A 21,813-nucleotide genomic window follows, 5' to 3' on the forward strand; every position below is an offset into this window, starting at 1 on the left:
GGGAGCCTTAGAATTGTTTAGGCTACTATAAAACAAGTTTAACACATTTTAGCCTGTTCTTTTTCTGTCCCCTGCTATCTGTATAAAGGCTGCATACAGCTCAGGCTCACAAAAGTTTTTTTCTGTCTGTATACATCTATACCCTGCCTTCTTGGAGCAATATTAAGTCAATAATCATCTGCAAATACCAAACTATCCAGCATGAAATTCTTCTTTAGACAAAATTCATATTTATACTTAATGCTAATTACTCTCTCATTGGCAAAAAAAAGTTTGTGTTTGAGGTTTAGTGGTAACAAGTTATTCTCTAAGCATTTACCTTTCTGAACATCCCTGTCAAGTACTTCATCAAATAATTTCTCTTGGACTGTTGGTGGCAAGTCTTCAATATCTGGAAAGGAAAAGCAAACATAAAAGTCTTTATACTAACATCTAAAAATGGAATGTTGCTCTATGGAGTGTGTGCGTTTATGGACTAACAGATTCTTATCTCTCTCTCTCTCCAGCTCTTCTTAGGTTCTGTACTAAGGCTTTGTTATTTTCATTTGGTCACACACAGTCAAAAGATCAAGTTACAGGCTAAGTTAAGGGTAGTTCACACGGCCTGTCATGTACTTGAATGCACAAAGACTCAAGAAGTGTCCCTAATAGTCAACAGTGACCTTCTCCAGAGGAATCTGTGAAGCGAAGAACCAGAAAAGAAAATAAGAAATAAACAGGAGTAAGAATAAAGTCTTTCCACACCCAGTAGTTAGAGGTGATAAAAATGAGGACGGGGAAAATTATGCCAACTCCCCTTCATAGCCTTATAGGCAGGCCTGTAGCTTAGCTTAAGGTCACCCACTCACCCACCCACTTCTTTGAGGCACATTCTTCTATTTCCCATTGAGAATAAACACTAATTTGCAGTTTGGATCATATAAAAACACACTTCCATTAAAAATAAGAAATGAAAGTTACAGATAAAAATTAACTGTTTTCATATCTATGTACTCATGGTTACTTAGGCAAAACAAGCCAGGCCAGGTTTCAAAACAAAAAGAGAGCTAAAATACCCTTGAATCAGTGGATTCCAATTTAGCAGTGTTCAGCTCAAGAATATCCGCAGGAAATCCACACACAGCGTAGCTAGCCAAAAACACATGCACCAACTTGCACAGCAAGTGCACAGTGGACCATCCTGGATGTCCTGGGCATGATTAAACTTGGCAAAAAAGACCACACCACAACTTAACTTGCTGCACTGGCTCCAAAAATAGCATGAGATCCCACAGCTAGGTTTTCTAGCATAATGAAGACGTGCAAGTTTCTTATTATAGCAGAGGCCTTCTCCCATCACTTATGTCACAGTAAGCTGAAGATGTTCAGAGCTGGATGGAAAGCGCACAGCACTAACTAACTATATAGATTTCTACGAGATGACCTGTAGCTTGTTATGCATGTTGGTGATGAATCTACCACCTGCACTGAAATACCAGAGGGATCAGTTACTAGTTGTGGGTAGCATCACCTGATCTAACAAGTTTTCCTGGTTTTAATGTTTCTAAAGCTGTTAATGATATGATTTATCTGTGTATCTACTGGTCTGTATGGACCCTCTTTCAGTTGAGGTACAGAGAGCAAGCCCCTAACTACAGTGTTTATGAACTGGCTCCTCAACTGGATTTTATCAGGTTTTTCAGAAAGATTTCTGCCTTGATCTGCTGAGTTATTTAGTGAGGTGGCATTTGTATGCAAATATGAACTCTTTGATCACCTTTAAAACATGCTAGCTTGATTCATATGCCCAGAACTGACCATTTAAAAAAAGATATTTAGCAGAAGTTGGCTTTGAGCACGATGAGCTGAAATATATAGAGATGATCTTTCATTTACAGTTACAGGTTCCATTTCATGAAGCCATCACCTACAGCAGCGGGTTTTCAACCTTTTTTTTTTTCCCCATATGCAGACCCCTCAAAATTTTCAAATAGAGGTACAGACCCCTTCGAATTGCAAGTGTGGGTATTCACATACTTTTGAGTGATCATGGGCATCTTTCGGGGACCCCTCAGATGCCCAGGGGTCTGCGGACTATTCTTTCAGCAAATGCAAAGTTCAGGTTCTTCTCGCTCTTTTGGAAGCTACAGTCCCTGACAGTTAATTACATTATTAAAACTGGCAAACAACTATTTCATTTTACACACCAGGTGCATCTTAAGAGATTTACACTTTGATAACAGTACCGTGCTTATTTCCAGTAAGCAATGCAAGCTCCTGTTTTGTATTTTGAGGACATTCTGTTGCCACAGCTCCAAAAATACACATTTTTGCTTATGGGAAGACAAAAAGGCCTGGAAAGCTCAAATTCAACTTACTTATGCTGGCTAACGCTATACAATAAAATGTGACACACAGAACACTGCTGGATGGTTGACCCATAACTGGGAAAGCCATACTACACAAGTTACAAAAACTTCCAATTCAATGACGCTCGCAATTCAACAAGGCTAAAATTTCTGTGGTCAAATCTGTAATCAAGAGAATTTCTGAAGATTAAAAAGACTAATTTCTACAGACTATCATCAATACTCAATGCCAGACATCTGATGTGCTTATTCTTTACCTCACAATATGTTGAAGATGCATAAAAACTGTTACAGTTACAGCTAAGGAAGCAGGTACATGAATAGTTTTGATACTAAAACCAATTGTTTTATTTACTAACAAAAGCTGCTTTTTTTTTTTTTTTTTTTTTAAGTGAAGACTAATTAAAAAACCTCACTTTTTCCAAAGTTAAATCTAGTCATCTGAACATAATAAGCCAGAAATACATAAATGCCACTCAGCATTAAGTACAGGATCTCTCTGATGTACATTTCTGTTTGAATTCCCCTCATCTTTAAACTGAGTATAGGTTCCCCTCAATTTATGAGATACATGCACTCCGGGAGAACAGCGCATAAAATCCACTTTGCATAAAGCAAACCCACTTTACAATGTAACAAATAAGAATACGTTCCCACGGTGAGTGAGGCTGGGACTAGGGAAGGGGCAGGGGAAGGGGTGCCACTCCCAGGGTTGCACAATGCAGCAAAAAGCAGAGGGAACAGAGCAGCACTCACCCCAGCCTGGGCGGCAGCAGCCCTGGGAGTGGCTGGCACCAGCGGCTTGCAGCCATGGGCCGCACCGTGCTCTGCCTGTCCCCATACACCTTGCTCCCAGGCCGTGCTGTACCCCGGTGCTGACAGCTGGTGTTGGCCACTCCCAGGGCTGCTGCAGCCGGGGCTGGGGCAAGCACCACACCCTGTGCTGCCTGGGGCTCTACTTGTCCGCACTCACTCTAGCCTGTACTGGAGTGGCCCCAGGAGCAACCGACACCAGCTCTCTGCACCACAACACAGCCCAGCCCAGGAACCAGGGTGAGCCCAGGCGGGGGGGGGGGACAGGACGGGGACAGGAGGAGCATGGCACAGCCCAGCAGCTGCGGGCAGCTGGCGCTAGCCACTCCCAGGGCCGCTGCAGCTGGGGCTGGTGTGAATGGGGCCACGGCCCTTTCCCCTCCCACCACAGACTTACTTGCTTGAGTGAGGGGGCATCTATGCTGACCGCGCAACAGTGAATTTACCTCACATATAACAAGTTATGGGTCTGAATATGATGATCACATAAGAGCAAATTCACATATAAAGAACCCGCATAAAATCGAGGGAAACCTGTATAGCTTTCTGCTTCACTGAGGTAATGCATGGACTGAAACTTGTAAACAGCTCTGGAGATTAAGCAGCACTAAGTAAGCATTAAGAATTACCAGGTACCAAAACCTAACAAAAGTTGGGAACAAGCTGTTAACAATCCTTAATCTAATGAAGATGCAAAAGGAATATTTACAAACAGAACATCATTTCATGATTACCTGCAGGCAGCGTAAACGTTACTAGGTCAGTGAGAAAATAGCAAGCAAAATCTCCCTTCCGCTGATGAAGAGATGCAGCAATTTCACGCCGGATTTGTTCTGTCAGCTCTGGACACACCATTGCTGGAATGCACTTTGCCGCATGCTGCGATACCTGTAACACAACAGGCTTATTTCACTCGATGCTATTCTCAGCTGAATATAAATACTGAGATCCGTTTATAACTTTTCATAAATATTTTTGAGGAAGGACTAAAGAGAGGGATATAGTAGCCCCAATTATAATGAAGGAAGTTGAACTGAATGCAACTCACAGGAAACAGTTCCTTCAGACAAGATGCAAGCAAACAAATGTAAATACCATTTAATCATTGTGACGTTAACAGGCCCTAGACCAACAGCCACAGTAACTCAACCCTGAATGTGACAACATCGGAGACTGAACAGATGGCTGACTACATTATTAAGAAAGAAACAGGTAACAGAAAATAACAAAATGGAGGGCCATAATATTTTGATCCAAACTAGGAACTGGCAGACTACCTGGCAACAAAAGAGAAAGCCCTTAGGTTATGGAAAGGCACTGGTTAAAAACCAAAGGATTCAAGTATAATGCGTTTTTCATTTCTGTGACAAAATTCTATACCCTGAGTGGACTAGATTTGTTCAAGGAAGCGTCCCACTTTTTTTTTTTTTTTTTTTAACCTCCCACACATTAAATTACCCAAGGAATGGGAAAATAACACTACTTACAAGTTTCACACAACATTCGGAAAGATTCTCATCATTTTTGACAAACCAGTCATTCAATGATGAAGTAGCTGACGCAGTTTGATCTCTAATACAGTATTTGGAAGGCAAACATTTTAACTAGTTACTACATTGATAAAAGCTAAATAGCTGGCCCCTAAGCAAACTTTTCTCAGTTTCACAAAGCTGACAAATCAAAAAAAAAAAAATCACAGAATGCATCACCAAAGCTGGTACTTGCTGGAATCCAAGACAGTTTTTTCCCCTCCATTCAACATGGGAGGGAAACGGAGGAAAAAAACAGCCCCCCATCCTGTATTTGAACACAAGGTGTGGAGGCAGACAGGTGCTACAGCTCTGGCTTAGGCCCCAACCTGGGTTCAGGGTCAGGGCCACAGCTGACTTGCCCTCAGCCGGGGCTCTGGCCTACAACACAGAGTACATGCCAGCTCTATCCTCCTGCCTAGCCTGGCAGCAGTGGTAGTAGCTCCAGACCCAGCTGTGGCTCCTAACTCAACCCAGTCTCAGTGATAAGATTCCATACATGGAAAATTATAACATCTCTTTTGCTACTGTGTTCCTGATGCCCCCCTCCCATCCCTCACATTGCAGATAAATGTTTATGTGCATCTCATCTTCCTTCGCACACACTAGCTTCTTTGGGAAAGCTACCCCCATTCCCACTGCAATAAGAGTGCAAGGAACAAATACTGCAGGGGAGGAGGAAGTGTACCTCAAGGATTTTGGGAAGCCAACAGTTTCAGAAAAGAAAGCAGAAAGAATAACCATGATAGAAATGCTGCCTGCAAGTCAGGCAAATGGCCAAGTGGAATAGAAGGAATGGACAAAATGAATGCAAAGGGCATTTTCCTGGATGGGAAGACATTACCAAAAATAAGGACCCAGCGAGTGAGGTTTACAGGAAATAACAAATTGCAAGGGCAAGAGAAAGACAGAAGTGTGCAATAAGTAGTAGAGTTTGATCTCATGAAGGAGAAAGACTAGAGAAAATTGGAGGAAACGGGGAAAACAAGGTGGAAACAGAGGTCTTTCAACCAGAAGCAAAACAAAACAAAAATACAAACTGCAGGAAAGGAAAGCAAATCACATTTCACTGCTAGGTAGATTTAAGCAACAAAGCCAAAGCAGTTTATCTTTCTAAAATGTTTTGCCTTAGGGGTATTTCCTCTTCCTCACCCTACAGCACGGGAAACAGCATAATAGCTTACTTTCATTGCCAATAAGGTTAAAAGGAAAAACTGCTTACATGGGAAGAATACAGAAAAATTGGTTAGATTTTCCTGCACAAAAAGGACTGTTGCTAAAACAAACAGAAGAAAGCAATAATGCATGAATTGGCCCAATAACATTTGTCAGTTTTCATCTGCAAAGAAATTAAACTAAACTCCAGTGGTTTTAAACTCTATCATGGCAGGATTACATAAAAAGCCTCTATTTAATCTAAATAAGGGTCAAAAGTAACTCACCTCAGTAAGCAAAATTGCTAGCATATCTTGCCTCTGAAAGCGTATAGCCAGATGTACAAGCGTGTAGCCCACATCAAAAGCAGAAGGGCGATTAAGCAAGCGTACTTCATCTGCAGTAAGCTGGCGTGCGATATCTCCTCCTGACGACTTGTATGCTTCGATAGCGGCTAAATCACCTTCTACAACTCCTGAGGAGACGAAAAGCACATTAAACTTCATTTCAGATGATGCAAAATGTAATCTTGGCTCAAACTACCTTATGCCACAAAGCTTTCCTATATCCCTTGGGAAAAGAAACTGTCCATTGTAATCCACAAATAAACATCATTGTTACTCCAGTCTTCTATGGTCCTGCACTTACCTTGCCCCCAGACCAGTTCCATGTTCCAGAAGCATTCATGGTTAGCAGGGGGCAGCCACAGGACCTGAACCAGGTCAAAATAATACCCACTCTTCCTGGTGCACTTTTGAACCATTCTAAGCAGGTTTAAACTGGTTTACCAGGCTCATATGCATCCTCAACTTGAACTGCATTTAAACAGGTCAAAATATTGTATGTCCACACCCTAACAGTGGTTTTCAAACTTCCTAAAGTGGCCAAACCCTTCCATATCACTTCTGCTACAGAACCCCAATCCCATGAGCTGATGCAAAGCCAGGCAACTCTGCCCAGCAATGGTGGAATACCGCATCCTGGCCTCATCCACCTCTCCCCCCAGTCTCTGTGGAAACCCTGATGACCCACAGAGCGCAGTTTGAAAACTACTGCCCTAAAACATTTCAGTAAAATACAAGTTATTCCATGCTGCTCTAAAGACAAATACTTCAAAACCCACATTAAGGCCATTAAGAGCAAACTGACCTAATTCTTAAACTGCAACCACCAAAGGTAGTACCATGCAATGATTGTGCTGCTTTCTTCAATTCTACCATGCTCTGAATAAAATTAAAAAAACTGACCTTACAAATTAAAAAAAAAAAAACTGGATATATAGAAGGAGGTGCATTTGTAAATATAATCCTGACATCAGAATATGCTCTGCAGGAGGATGAAAAATGTGTTTTTTCCAGATCATGTCATTTTCAATAGAGAAGCTGTTGTGATGCTTCATGTTTATAAACAACATGGAAGTGAAATCTGATTTACAGAGAAATAAACAGAAGGACAAAAATAATGTACCAGGGCTAAGTAGAAAATTATTTTCCCAATCCACAAACATTCCTCCTAAAGATGTTCTTACTCAGTACTGGAAAAAGCCTGAGACCTCTTTCTCTAATTCAGGGAGTGACTTGGCCAGCCCAGAATAATCAGCAGCCCAATAACCCTTGTGCAGGGAACTAAAAGAAACCTCTTTTGCCCGACAAAAATATTTACCCACGACAAATTACTGAAACCATAAAATCAAAAGGGTCCTCAAGCTCACTTAGGAAAAACTTTATTTTAGCTTCCAGAGAACTTGAATTAGCATTCCACATCTCACAAGAACCATTGTGCTTCATCAAGAATCCATATTTCTGAAAAAAATCAGAGGCATGAAGGGAGAGAAAATAAGAACTTTTTGGTCAGGTTTTCAAAATAAGTTCAGCACAACAAGCACTAAGGAAGAGGAAAGTGGTGTGATCCTTGATGGACCAAGATCTACACTTTCAGCCTGAATGGAGCTGGAAAAAGCTCTAAACAAAAAAAACCCCACCAAAACGAAACAAAAAACACACCACTTTGCTAGCATAACACCAACATCTACACTCCTAGTAAGTTACTGATCAGTGTTATTTACCAAAGGCACTCTTTTAAAACTTTAGTAGCCACTTCACATCCTATAATTTTTTCAATCATGTCTACAGAGCAAGGAAACATGAGATTTACTTTGTCGTACAACTGACTAAGAAAGACACCTGAAAAGATTCTGGATATGGATCCTAACACTCAGCAAGCAGTCAAAGTTTGTTATAACTGACATTTTTCAAGAACCACACACATCAAATTCATCTTCAAAACTAATTCTGCCTCCGAAAGTACAAAAAAAGGCACTGGAAAAGTCGCATTCAGCAGCCAGCCACCTTTCAGAACACAAGCTGCACACTGTGGTTTTAAATCTGTGTAGACCACTTTTATATTTGTCACTGCATTTCTACTCCTCCATTCTCAGCTGTTGCTGAAGTAACTTGTCCCTTGTCACAATTACCCCTCAGCCATCAGCAAGATCCAAGACTGACAGAGGCAGTCCTGTGAGGCTCAAGAAAGCCCTCAGGCATTAGCTATTACAGCTGCTCTGGTGAGCTAATTCAGGGTTGTATTCAGTACACAATAGTGCCAACTCCTGCAGTATACACGCAAAACTGCAGCACACTATTGCAATATTTGGCATTTCCAAGATTCCTGGCTCCTTGTCAATTGATGGAAGTCATGTTTAAGATTAAGTACCTTTCTAGCCCTCATGGGTGTGGAAAAGAGCTTAACACCATGATCCAAACCTAGCATAAAAGCTAGAATACATATAATAATATATTCATATACAATAAGAAAGCAGCTTTACAACAATACCATTGCCAAGCTTATATTCTGTGACTGTTTCACTTTTGAAAACTGCAAATTAATTGCTTTTGTTGTATGTAGAAGAGTTGCCTTCCAATTTCACCTTCTTCCTAGCTCCTGTTAACCAGGACTAGGAAACAGGGAAGTTCTGGCAAACTCTTTCAATGCTTCTGAAGTGCTAGTTGCTGTAACACCAATCCAGAAGCATGCGCCTGGAAACAAAGTGCTCCCTAGATCTTCGTTCGCCAGAAGATAGGGGGTTTGTGTCAAGACTGTGACATTTCTCATGAGACAGGTGTATTATTCTCCATGCCAAATGCCAAGCTCCATGCAACCCCTCAACAAGCTGGCTCCAACAGTTTTCTAGATGCTGTATTTCAGATTCTACTGAGCACAACTGAAATCAGGTTTTAAAGTTTGTTAAATGAACTGGAAGCTGGCATTTTCAAGTCTACTCAAAAGAAAGATTACAAAAGTTGGGTTTATTAGTGTTTTAATATACCGCATTCCATAAACAAAAAATGTCTGACAACTTAAACAGCTATCTTAGAGGCAAATTTTGATAAAATGGCACACTAGTTAGATTCTGGTCACCACTGCTACCCACTGCATTCTTTGTGGCGTTAAATGTCACAAGTAATAAGATTCATATTCGCTTTTGCAACATGCTCTCTACACATATACCAAGGTCTCTTTTTCTTAATCCAACTATATTCTGCAGATGAACACAAGTGGAAGGGGGGAAAAAAAAAATAATCATCATCAAATTATAGTCTGCAGAACCACGGTCAAGGACAATGGCTTTTGGTGCCATCTCTGGGGTTTTTCTAGACTCTTCAGACCCTTTGGTTTGTCCATTTTTCCCAAACTGCTCCCATCTGAACACTGCCATCTTCTGCTGCTCCTGCCTACATTACATTTACCAAGCACTTGCACAAAGCACCTAACAAGCAGTCTCTCTTTGAGGACAGCCTAAAACCACTAAGTCACGGTGTCCCTTTTTACAAGTTACACTGTCAGAAGTTTCTGCTCCTACAACAACTAAAGAGCCAGCTAATAATAGGTAAAAATGCTCTTCCAAAAAACATTTGGGCCCTTCCTGGTGAGAGGAGAAATCTCCACTAGCTTCTGTGGTAAAGATGAATGTCCAGATTTGCTCCAAGTCCCTGGACTAAGGACTCTTGCCAGTTTCCTTTTTCTAGCAGTCTTTAAAATTCACTGAAGTCTAGCTATTCTCTCTTCAATGGGCATGTCTACATAATCATTAATGCGCCCTAGATGCTGTGCATTTAGTTTAGTACTTCCTTAATAAAGTACTAACTAAATGTGCAGGACCTAAAGTTACTGCACAGCAGCACCAGGGTCCAGTTATTTAGCGATGCTTACTCCACATTAGCCTAATAGCACTGCATACTAGACTATTAGCACGGTTTTTGCCATGACATGCTTCTGCATGGTGTCATTAGGCTAATGCACAGTAAACACTCTCATGTAGATGCACCCAATGAGTCACAAAGAATAGATGCAGGAAAAGATTTCAAATCACCAAAAAAACAATGGCTATAGCTTGAAAACTTGTCCAGCGGTCATTTTTCCTTTTCCTAACCCTTTCGAATCATCCTCACGTTTATTCCTAAACTTGCCTCCCTCTGTCCACTTTCTTTTTGTTCTATTTTTTTATTTTAAAAAGCTGTTCACGCCCTTTATGACTTGTATATCACCAACATGTCTGCAGAGCTCATAATTAACAAATCCTTCAGACTATTTGTCTTCATGTCTGGCCCATGAGGAAAGTAGGTAGTATAAAAAAATCCCATGATGTATCTGAATTCAAAGGTGTCACCTATGCACAGCGAGATGGAAGCCTTGTCATTTTACCCAGAAGGAACAAACAAACAAACGAGGAGATTTGCAAAAGAAGGAATGATTGAGGGAACAAAAGATGCTGATAGTGAAGTACGAGCACTCAGTTTTCAGGGAAAGGTTACATTATAAAGTGGGAGAACACAGTACCATACTTTTTTCAGCAAGCAGACAGAGAAAAGGTTCAGAAGATGTGCTTCTCAGACTTCTTCCAAACATCAGCTAATCACCATGTGATCACTTTTAGAAGATATAAATATCTGCTAGTCAATCCTGCCTTTACATTCTAATCTGGATACAATGACCTGTCAACTTCCTCATATAAAAAAGGAAGCACCATCCTAGAACATTGTTACAACACTATGGTACTGTATTGTCAGTAAAATCAAATGCTAGAGGTGTTTCAGGTCATGCCACTTCAGCATTTTCTGGTTTGACACCAAAAACGCAAAGCACCAGCCCCAGCAACAGAGTCAGATTTCCAGAGCTGGATGTACGTAGCTGCAAATATACAGTATCCTGATATCCTATGTGAAGACAAAAACTGTAAGATCCCCAACTGGACACTTGGGACATTTATACACCTGCCCTGGGAGTCAAACAAGCTTTAGTTAAAAGAGCCCCCACAGCTATTTTTCAGAGTGAGGATGCCGATACAAGTGATGCTGGAGTCTGCCGAGCACAGTAATTACCACGCTCCTACAGACTCAATTAATCAACTGTTTACAACAGTGATTCTCAACCAGGGTGCCAGTAACACAAAATCCTTTCTACGGTGATGCTAGATACCAAATAATGTTAATGCTGTTAGGTGTGCAAGCATGATTCACAGGATTAACCCCGAGATTTCAAATAGGAAGCTATAACATTAAAAACATTCTGACCTGGTCTGAGTGCTTTGCAACAGAAAATTTTTTCTATTACTTGTCTGCAGTTGGAAAAAAGCTTAAGTGAAAACTAAGAACTGACATGTTCCAAAGGGAGGCTTTAAAAGTAGTTGAAAACCACTAGTTTATATATAATTAGATATATAGAAGTGCACACCAGAAATTGCTCAGAAATGTATATATCTAGCTTATAGCAGGAGGAGGACAGGCCTGCTCACTGAAAACACTAGCCTTCCTAGGAGCCAGTTTTGTAGTATGAATTACCCCTTTACCTGAAGAAATGGGATCATGTCTTAAAGAATATTTTACCATAATTGTAAATAATACTACAATAAATGTAGTAAGACCTAATGCTACTTCGCCGATTCCTTTATTCTACAACCTTCCTTCTAACCTCTTCTTTTATCATTCAGTCCTCAGCAATTGTGTTTGCTAAAATTTGAAAAGCATAAGCAAATCAGACTGTAAAAACTGAAACACTGGCATACTTTTAAAGGCCATGACATCATTTCATACTTTCGAAATCCTGTTGCTTTTGGCATTCTTCTGGAAGGTTTGTAGTGCTGTTTGGTCTAACAGCTAATTCCCCCTTCCTGCCTCTCGAGTTTAAGCAGCTGAAATTTTTATGCACCAGTATCAATTAAATCAGCACAACTCAAGGAATGATCTTTCTTAAGTGTTACTTCAAAGCTAACAGGAAAAGCTTGTGCAACAACTCAAAAGTCATCACTTAAAACGTGCATCACAGTAAATTCAGGTAGTCACTGTAGCAATTATGGCTACAGTCCAACTTTACTTTCAGACCTCACACCCCTATTTCCAGAATGCTAATTTTTTTTTAGGCTAAAGTTTTATCTTGATACTAGATTCCGTCAAAACTGACTGAGAATCCCCAATATTCTCCACTCCCACTTTAAAAAAAGGTGACCTGAAGAGGAAGTGGGGTGGGTCCATTTTGTTTTTACGCCAGTCTTGCTCCTTTTTTCTTTTTATGATGTATACAGGCAGACTGGGGGTTTAAAAACATTTTTTCTTACTTGCTTTTTATCTTAGAACCATCAAGTCTGGCCATCTCCAAATTCAACAACATACCTCTTTGGTTCCCTAGATCCTGTTTTCACTGGAAAAAATACCGAAACATACCTTCACCACTGCAGTTATCCTGGGAGCAGCAACACAGATGGATCACCAGTACCCTTACAACAATTAATATAAAAAATTATGTAGCCAATCAGCTACCCAGCATGTTTTAAGCTTTAAGACACAGTCCACATACGGAACATTTTAACTCTTGCATATAATTAAAAAGAAACACGCCATACTAGTTATAATGGGTACAATCCCCAACATGGAAAGACTTAAGCATGTATAAAGGGGTCTAGTATCTTGAATTTATGGGAACAACCTACACTGGCATAAGTTCCTTTATACCACATGGTTATATGACAAGTTTCCCAGAAAAGCAACATCAATTAGGAACATGAAAAGAAAGTTGTAAGAATCCTTTTCTGGCTTCTCTGGTTTAATTAAACCAACAAGAGAACTCCAATGCCAACATCAACTGTCTCCAGTAGGGGACACTGGTAGTGGAAAACATGCATTGTGACCATGAAGAGGCACGTGCATACGTATCCAAGGTGAAGGGGGACTGCACTACTTTATACAATGCCAGTCTAGATAAGGTTGTATGATTTTTCAGTTAAGTTTGATCCAGCTTTTTTGGTTTGTTTAGTTGGTTTTAGGTTGTGTTTGTTTTGGGGTTGTTGGGTTTTTTGTTTTTGTTTTGTTTTTTTACAGGATTGAACCAAACAGAAACAAAAAAACCCACTTAAAAGAAAGACTAAATGTATCTTTAGACACCTCCCAACTAATTTTAAAAATTTCCTATGCTAAAAATTAGTGCAAAGTCACCCTAAGTTTAGACAGGGCCTTAAACTAAAAGGCCTACCAAGTGTACGATTTCTGTATGCATAAAGGTGATGATGGCATTGGTAAACAATGCTGCTCATAGTCTATTTAAACATAAGAGGAGGAAATACTTTATCTACTTAAGGAAGTTATTGTGCCTCACCCCTTGAATAGAAGATAAAATCAGCTTAAATTATCTCCTGGCCTGCTTACTGAAAGAATGGAAGCACAGGCAGCCTAATATACAGGCAAGCTGGGCCTGGGCCCAGGGCCCCCCCCCCCCCCCCACAAGATGCCTCGGGGGAGGTGCTGCAAGTCATATGATAATTATTCTTCAATTTTGACCCAGTTCTCATTCACTCAGCAGCCAGCCACAGTGAGCAATACAAAGCAAACAAGAAGATTCATTTGCATGCCCATTTTGTATACAACACAAATATGCAAATAAACATACAAATAAAGCCTCCCCTCACTCCATGTTGCTCACTGTAACTTGCCCGTGAGTGAGAACCGGGTCACAGACCTCCACAGCAGCAGCAGCACCAAGAGCAGAAGAGGTTTCTTCCCCTACTGGAGCTCAGCTCCTTCGTACCCAGGGCCCCGGAGCATCTTAATACACCTAGGAATAGAAATTCTCAAACAATTAACCATGACACAGCTTTGAAAAATGGTGATCTAGCAGAAAGACTCCTTTCCAATGAAATTACAGCATTCTCCCTAGGACCGCCAATTAGGCTGTAATGTGTTCAGGGTTGCACCTCTGTGCTTAAGTTACCCCTTTGTAAAATGATCATACTTGAATCCAAGCTGACTTTGAATTTATGATAACACCCCATCCCCCCACAATAATTAGATTCCATACATGGAAAATTTTCACAATTTTATCACTTTCCATGTAGAGAAGTAATGATTGAAGGGCTGCCTTCAATTTATCCCCTGCTGTCTCCCCCCCAGCACCACTGAAGCAAGAAAAGCAGTAGCGGGAGGACAAGAAGCATGGAAAGAAGCAATATACCAGCAAGCAGCCTAAACTTCCCGTCTTACCCCCACATCTGCACCTGTCACTTGTCTCCCACCCCCCAGCCACTTACTTCTTCTCCCCGCTTCCTGCTGCCACTTACCCTATGCAGCCACTCTGGCCCCAGTCCCAGCCCAGGCTAGAGAAGTCAGCAGCCCTGGCCAGTACTCAAATCCAAGATGAGTCTCTCCCACCACCATGTTGCAAGGTAGGGGGCAGGGAGGGAGTTGTGCCCATGTTTGTCCTAGAACAGAAATATCTTGGGACTGGCGTGTACACACATCGCCTTTCTAATTAGGGTTTAGTGAGCAGCTGAATGTACTAGCACTTTTCTGGCATTGATTAAATGATGCTGTCCTGGCATAACCATTTGGATATACTTTTCAACATCCCAATATAAACCATTAGTATTTCTCAGCTGGTTATCTTTCTTAGGATTCATGATTATCAAGATGTACTTTGTCCCAGGATAAAATGGTTTATCCCAACACAAATGCGATATCTGTTTGTAGCTTAAAAGTTTAAAAATGAGAGCATCGAAGATGCTTGGCCAATACAAAATAGTTCTTGAAAAATTAGTTATACTCAGATTTTTAACTTGAAAACAAATCTGCTCTATTATGTGAGGCAGTGAGAATCATAGAAATTAAGGGCTGGAAGGGACCTTGAAGGATTGAGTCCAACACCCCTGCTCTGGCCAGGAATACTGGTGAGATCAAATGATCTCAGCAAGGTGTTTGTTCAATCTCTTCTTGAAGACCTCCAAGGTTGGGGACTGCACCACCTCCTTGGGAAACCTATTGCAGATTCTGGTCACCATTACCATAAAGAAGTTCTTCCTTGCATCCAACCTGAAACCATCCTCCAATTCTTCCTTGTCCTCCCCTGGGGTGCCCTAGCAAAAAAAACAATTCTCTCCCAGCTCCCGACATTCACCCCTTACATACTTATAGACAGCCATCAAGTCCCGCTCAGTTTTCTCTTCCTCAGATCCCTTAATCTTCTCTCATAAGATTTGTCCTCCAGGCCCTTAAATCATTGTTGCGGCCCTTCCCTGGACTTCAAGATTCTCCATGACTTTTTTTGAAGCACAGTGACCAAAACTGGATGCAGCGCTCCATCTGGGGTTTCACCAACACCAGTATCACTTCCTTAGCCCTGCAACACAATCGGCTAATGCATCTCAGTATGCCATTAGCTCTGTTGACTACAGTGTTGCACTGGCAGCTTACGTTCATTCTGTGATCAACCACAACCGTGAGGTCCCTTTCACGCATCATGCTGGCCAAGACATCTCCTCCTAACCTATATTCATATTGCTGGTTACTTCTCCCCAAAAAAAGCACTCTGCATTTATCCTCATTGAACTGCATCCAGTTTCACCCACCTTCCCAACATATACAGGTCTGCTTGGATCCACATCCTATCTCCTACCGTGACTGCTTTTCCCCATAACTTAGCACTGTATGGAGACTTGGCCAGCATGCTTTCCACATCATCTACGTCACTGATAAAGAAGTTAAACAGCATGGGGCCAAGAATCAAACCATGCAGGACACCACTGACCACCTCTCGCCAAAACGATACAGATGCATAAGCTAACACCCTCTGGGTTCGACCCCTTAGCCAGTTCCCAACTCACCTGACCATGGACTCTGCAAGCCCCAAATCCCCCAGGTTTTGTGGGGGGGTTTTGTTTGTTTGTTTTTGTTTTGTTTTTTACAGAAGCATCATGGGAGACCATACTGAAGGCCTTTGTAAAATCTAAGTACATGACATCACCTGCATCTCCCACATCAAAGCAGTTCATTACTTGATCACAGGAGATGAGGTTGGTCAGACAAAACTTAACCAACGTGGTTTTGTTACAGGTATCCTTTAGTATCATGCCCTCTGCCAGTCTCAAAAATGGACTTTGGTTTTTTTCCCCCTAAATTTTACCCAGTAATCAAGGTCAAACTGACTAGCCTATAGTCTCCCAGACCCTCCCTCCTCCCCTTCTTAAGGACTGGCATCACATTGGCCCTTTTCCAGTCTTTCAGGGCCTCTCCCAAGCACAAGTGCTTCTTTATCATAAGACTTTCATTTTACATTTTTTGGCAGAAAAACTTTGACTTTACAAACACAAAAAAGTACCTTCCTTTTTTTTAAAAAAAAAAAAAAAAAAAAAAAAGGATGCAATTGTACCATTAAGGTTAGCAAACACATGACAACATCTCCACTAGATACAATAGATCCTTAGGCTTTCCTATTTTTGCATGCCAAGAGAAGATGCCCTGGAAGAATGCTACAGATTCTTCTGAAGGTTCCAGGACTGTATCTAGGAAAGTACAGTTTGCTTAGCTATTTTTAAACACTTTAGCTGGAAACAAGCTGACAAATTATTCCATGTACCCTAGGGTTTTAAAATATCAGTTAACCCATTTTAAACACTCATCGTTTCTCTAGTGCGGAGAGCACCTAGGAGCTGTGCCAAGTTGGTTACTGGATTATCTAGCAAGCTGAACCATGTTCCCCTCCTTAAGATTTGGATAATTTAACAGGTGTCCACAAAAGGCTCCATTTCAGAGCAGAGCATTGATTACCACTTTTGAGCACAGAACTGTAGCCTCTGGAGAACATCTATTCTCACACTGAGAAGTGAAAAGGCCTTCACAAGCAGCTACTCTTAAAGAAGGTTAATTTAAATACAAGACCAAAAATATAGCTGAGCTGAGAATCTTTAGGGGATAGCAGTGGAATTTTACAGAGAATTCAACTGTCTTAAGTACAGGACCACCTACTCATGCTGCAGCCACCTCCTTCATTCATTACACACCTTTCAACTTTACAAGGAATGATGCAAAAGTCCAACCATGATTACTTCTCATAACAGAGCCACCCTGATTGCTGACTGAGGCAATGGTCCTACAGAAAACAACAACATGATCAGGCAATTAAACACCATCATACTGCAAACATACAAGTTTCGTGTCGGGGTGGGGGGCAATTACAGTTGCCCAGCAACCCATAATACTGCTAACTTCGAGAAGCTTAACTCTTTAATTTAAATTGTGTTCTTTAAAACATATGCTGCAAATGCAATTGCCTAGATTGTTAAAGATAGAGGTTTTATTGTGTGGTCTTTTGCTGATGCCCACAATGGCTATCAGCAGGGTGGGAACTCCATGGACCCTGACTACGAGCTGATGGACTAACCAACAGCATTAAGTTGTCATTCTTTATTTAGGCCAGTTTCAGAAAGAGGATGAGGTGATTCTATCAGGAGACAGCTGTAAAATGCACTGGTGCCCTCCCCCCCCCCACCACACACACACACACACACACACACACACACTCTGGGCCCCTTGTTGCAGGTACACTCTCTACTTAGACTCTTTCTAATCTCTTTTCCTCAGAAAATACTAGTATCACTTTTCAGGATGCTCTCAATGAGTCCTAGTCTCTTCCCACCCACCACCCAATCCCGCTCTTCATCTATTCCCCACTATTTTCTGGTGTGGATGTCTGGGTCTCTTCCTTTCTGCATCTGAACAGGACAGCTTCCTCCCCTTTGATGCTATGGCATCAGGTACAACAAGGGCAACCAATCTGCAGCATGCATGCCACAAGTGGCAAGGACAGTGTTGGCATGCCCAGATGAGTGCACACATGCAGTTTGCAGTGCCACAAAACACACGCAGCGTATGTGCACCAGTTTGCTGCTCTGCTAATTTGCAGCATGGCGGGTTTTGTTTGGGTTTTTTTGACACCAGGAGCTCCCCATGTTAAAAAAGTCAAAACAAAACAAAAAACAAACTCACTTAAAAAAAAAAAAAGAGAGGTGTGGCACATCAGCAGCAGCATGTGCTACTAGAAACAGAGCCTAGCCAGTCAGAGGCATGACTTAAGCCCACAGGACCCCAGGTAAGGTTGGTCCTAGCCTCCTCTTCCCCACCCGGGTCAATTTGCTGTGTGCCAGGGCATGTGTTCAGGGGCATGCCTGGGGACAAACATCAGCGGCACAAATATGTGCCACTATTTGTCCCACAGGAAATACTTACCCCAGCATGTGTGCACAGAACATGAATCAGAAAACAAAACAGCAGGTCAGGCACGGGAAATGGATCAGAGTGGCACTCAGAGGCCATGTCCAGATGAGCACAGACACATGGTGTCACGCTGCAGACCCATGCGCAGCATCACATACCACACAGGCAGATGCTCCCCATGTACTACCTTGCAGTGAGGGGCAGGGGAGGTTGACCCTGGGAGATCGGGGATGTGCAATCTGATTTTGCAAAGTCCCTTTTTAATTTTTTTTTTCCAAATTTGGACAAATTTGCGCAGGAAGAGAAGATACATTAATGAGGCAAAGTCCATCCCCACAAATTCCAAGCCCATGCTCTGAAAGGGAGTGAAGCCTTCTTTGAGAAAAATCTAAAAACCTAGTTAAATTCTTGAAAGTGGTTGAACCATTTCAACTAGGATTTTCAAAAAATAAATTAGTTAAATTCAGCCCCCCCCCCCAAAAAAAAACAACCCCACAAACACCTGGTGTCAAAATAGGAAAAGTTGGTTAACTAGCTTTGGCTATTAGTGACTAGGTACTAAAGCCCTGATAGATAAGGACAGAAAGGACTATTAGATAATCTAGCTGTCCCTTGTATTTGCAAACCATTAAATATTACACTGACTACCCCTATTTTTGACTCAATAACTTTCATTTGAAAGATACACTTCAAAAAGGCACCTTTGTCTTTGATCTGAAAACATGAAGTAAACACTCCCCTAGATAAACTTCTCTCATAACAGTTGCACCATCTTCTGTTTTCAAACAAAAAAAATCCTTAGGACCAATGTTAGGTGCACGTTCTGGACCATATATATTACATCAAAAGCAAAAAGCACATCTCTGAAGGAAGATGTACTCTTCTGCACAGGGTCTTGCAGGGAAAACAGAAACAGGTTTACAAACGAGGCATCATTAGGCCTGCAAGCTGAAAAGCATCAGGACATTAAAAAAAAAAAATCTTAAATTCCTTAAAACAAATACCATTAGGCAAAAAAATAAAAGATAGAAATCAGAATTTAAGATATTCCTATTACAGCTCCTCATCAGAATGGACTGGCAAAGTACTAGAATTCTAACCTATTCCAAGAGATATGCAACAGTGCTATATAAGGTAAAGAAAGACCTCTTCTGTATACAGTTTGGTTTCAGAGCAACCAAGTACAAAAATACATTTCTCCCACACTGCTTAAACATACCACTTCTTTCAAGACAAAATCTGCTGCTCCAAATAACTAAAACTAGGTTCATTATGCTTCTCAATTTAAAAAAAAGAAGGCACCTCAGCCAACAGCAGGATCTCTTCCTCATTATTTCTCACAGCACCTTGAAAGAGGCGTGTTTGCAGCAATTTTTTAAAACGAAAGCATGTAAGTGTTATAACAAACACCACTAAAAAACAGAGGGAGAGAAGGAACAAGGAAATCTGTAAACTGTCATCATATACTTGTGGACAAAGCAAAAACTAACCAGAGACATATGCAGGCGCACGAGGAATGAACCAGTTGTCCTTTTAAGGATGTACTGAAAAACAAGATTTATTACACATTAATCCAAATAGCTTAGATGTGCTTGCAAAGTGCACTTGAGTTGCTTGTGCCTTAAACCCTCACACCAGCTAAAACAACTGGAGCAGCAGTGCTTAACCTTTTTTCCCCTAGAGGGCCAGAAGGGCAGATCCCATTGTTTTGGATCTAGACTCCAGGGCCCACAGAGCAGGGGAGGCGGCAGGGTAACCTGGCCCTACAGGAGTTGCGTGGAGAAGGGAGGAGGCTGCTATGGCTCTGACTCCAATCGTGACCCAAGCTGAGGGCAGGAGTCAACACTGCAGCAGCCATTTGCCCCCTTCCCCTCCTCCACTTTGTATGCAAATGTAAGCCAAGGAGCTCCCCCCCCCCCCCCCCCCTTGTTGACTGGAGGAAAAAACCTGGACTTAGATTCAAATAAATACAATATATCAATTGTAAAAAGAATTTGATCACAGATAAGAGCTAGTAAGCAACCATACTTATAGAAACAGACAACAAAATCCAAACAAGTCAAACTTCCATTTTTGACTTAAGAGTAACAACACTACACAATACTAGTATTTTAAAAATATTCTAAATTTGATCCAATAATAAAATACTGAAAACAAGTGGCTATAAAGAATGCATTTAACTAGTGCAGTTTCAGAATCTCATTAAGCTTATAGATCACCTACAAGATTAATGTACAACTGAGCCAATATCCGGATGGGAAATCTGGCCACATCTACTTGCAATGTGACAACCAATCAGTGTTTCCCCAAGTTGGTAGCATGGAAAATATTATTTAAAAAAAAAAAAAAAAAGAACCCATTATGTCACTACGTGAAAGAACAAACAAAAAAAGATACTAAAAAACAAACAATTTTCTGGTAAAAGATCAGTGTCATTCTGAGACTGAAGTCCTTTGACATGGTAGCCTTAGCAGCTTTAGAAAATGATTCCATTAGAGCATTTTGGTGCAGGTGAGGAAGGGGAAGATATGGGTGGTAAGCAGGAAGAGAACATCTGCAATAGTCTCTGTTTGAATACAAGGTACATTCCTGACCTCTCATTTTGCTTCTTTAAAAGAAACTGGATCAGCAAACGCAATGAAAAGCAGTTTGGTGTTATATCATTATGATCCTGTCATAATGCCTTACACTTTGTAAAAAAAAAAAAAAAAAGAAAGGACAGTTTATGCCAAGTTGGTGCTGAGGTGAGGAGTCATAGTTTTAAAGATGTACTGAGATTTTAGTTAAATATGTTCTTTTGTATGCTTCAAAATAAGTAACACTTACTTCTTCATTTTAAGAAAAAAATAGGTGGTGTTCTCACATTTTCTTATTGCAGAACAAAGCAAGTAGTTTGCCCCCTCAGTAACAACTTCACTGAACAAAATAAAACATTTCTGTCACTCAGTGTAAAGAGCATACGTTAAAATAATCCCAGTAGTAGCTTTAAAAGAATAAATACATCAGTAGTTCTAGATGAATGCAGCAGCATAACATTTCTGTCAAGTAAACACTGTTTACAATGCAACTATGACTACTCAAAGTAACTTATGATTAATAATAACTTATAATCATAAATGTAGTACAATATCAACCAAGAGCTCAACTGCTGACTCTTCTTAAGATAGATGATGCAAGATATCAAAACTATCTAAATTTATATAGACATTTAAAAAAAATAAGATCTCAGCCCATAAATGACACCCTTGTATAAGCTTAAACACACCCTCCCTGTCAAGTTCAGAAATAAAAAGGTTTTCACTGTAATTCTGAATTCACTGGGGATGCAATATGAGCAGTTAGAATGGCAACAGAACTGGAAGAACTGGGTCTTCTTCTCAAGTGACAACTTGTGTGCCTAAAATTTCCCCATTGAAAAAACCAGGATCATTACTTCAC

The 21,813-nt window shown here is 40.9% G+C and overlaps 1 protein-coding gene across 1 annotated transcript in view; it reads right to left on the reverse strand.

Moving 5' to 3' along the window:
* ZRANB1 (zinc finger RANBP2-type containing 1) overlaps nt 1-21,813 on the reverse strand; it is a 79,204-nt gene that overhangs the window by 30,298 nt on the left and 27,093 nt on the right. Inside the window, exons 4-6 of the mRNA XM_090057536.1 lie at nt 6,133-6,320; nt 3,896-4,049; nt 320-391 (exon numbers count right to left, since the gene is read on the reverse strand). Of these exons, the coding sequence (XP_089913662.1) occupies nt 320-391; nt 3,896-4,049; nt 6,133-6,320 (414 nt within the window). The remainder of the gene's footprint in view (nt 1-319; nt 392-3,895; nt 4,050-6,132; nt 6,321-21,813) is intronic.

The sequence above is a fragment of the Crocodylus siamensis genome, chromosome 7 (genome assembly GCF_052110815.1).
Source record: "Crocodylus siamensis isolate JL-2025a chromosome 7, ASM5211081v1, whole genome shotgun sequence".
In the NCBI taxonomy this organism is placed as follows: domain Eukaryota; kingdom Metazoa; phylum Chordata; order Crocodylia; family Crocodylidae; genus Crocodylus; species Crocodylus siamensis.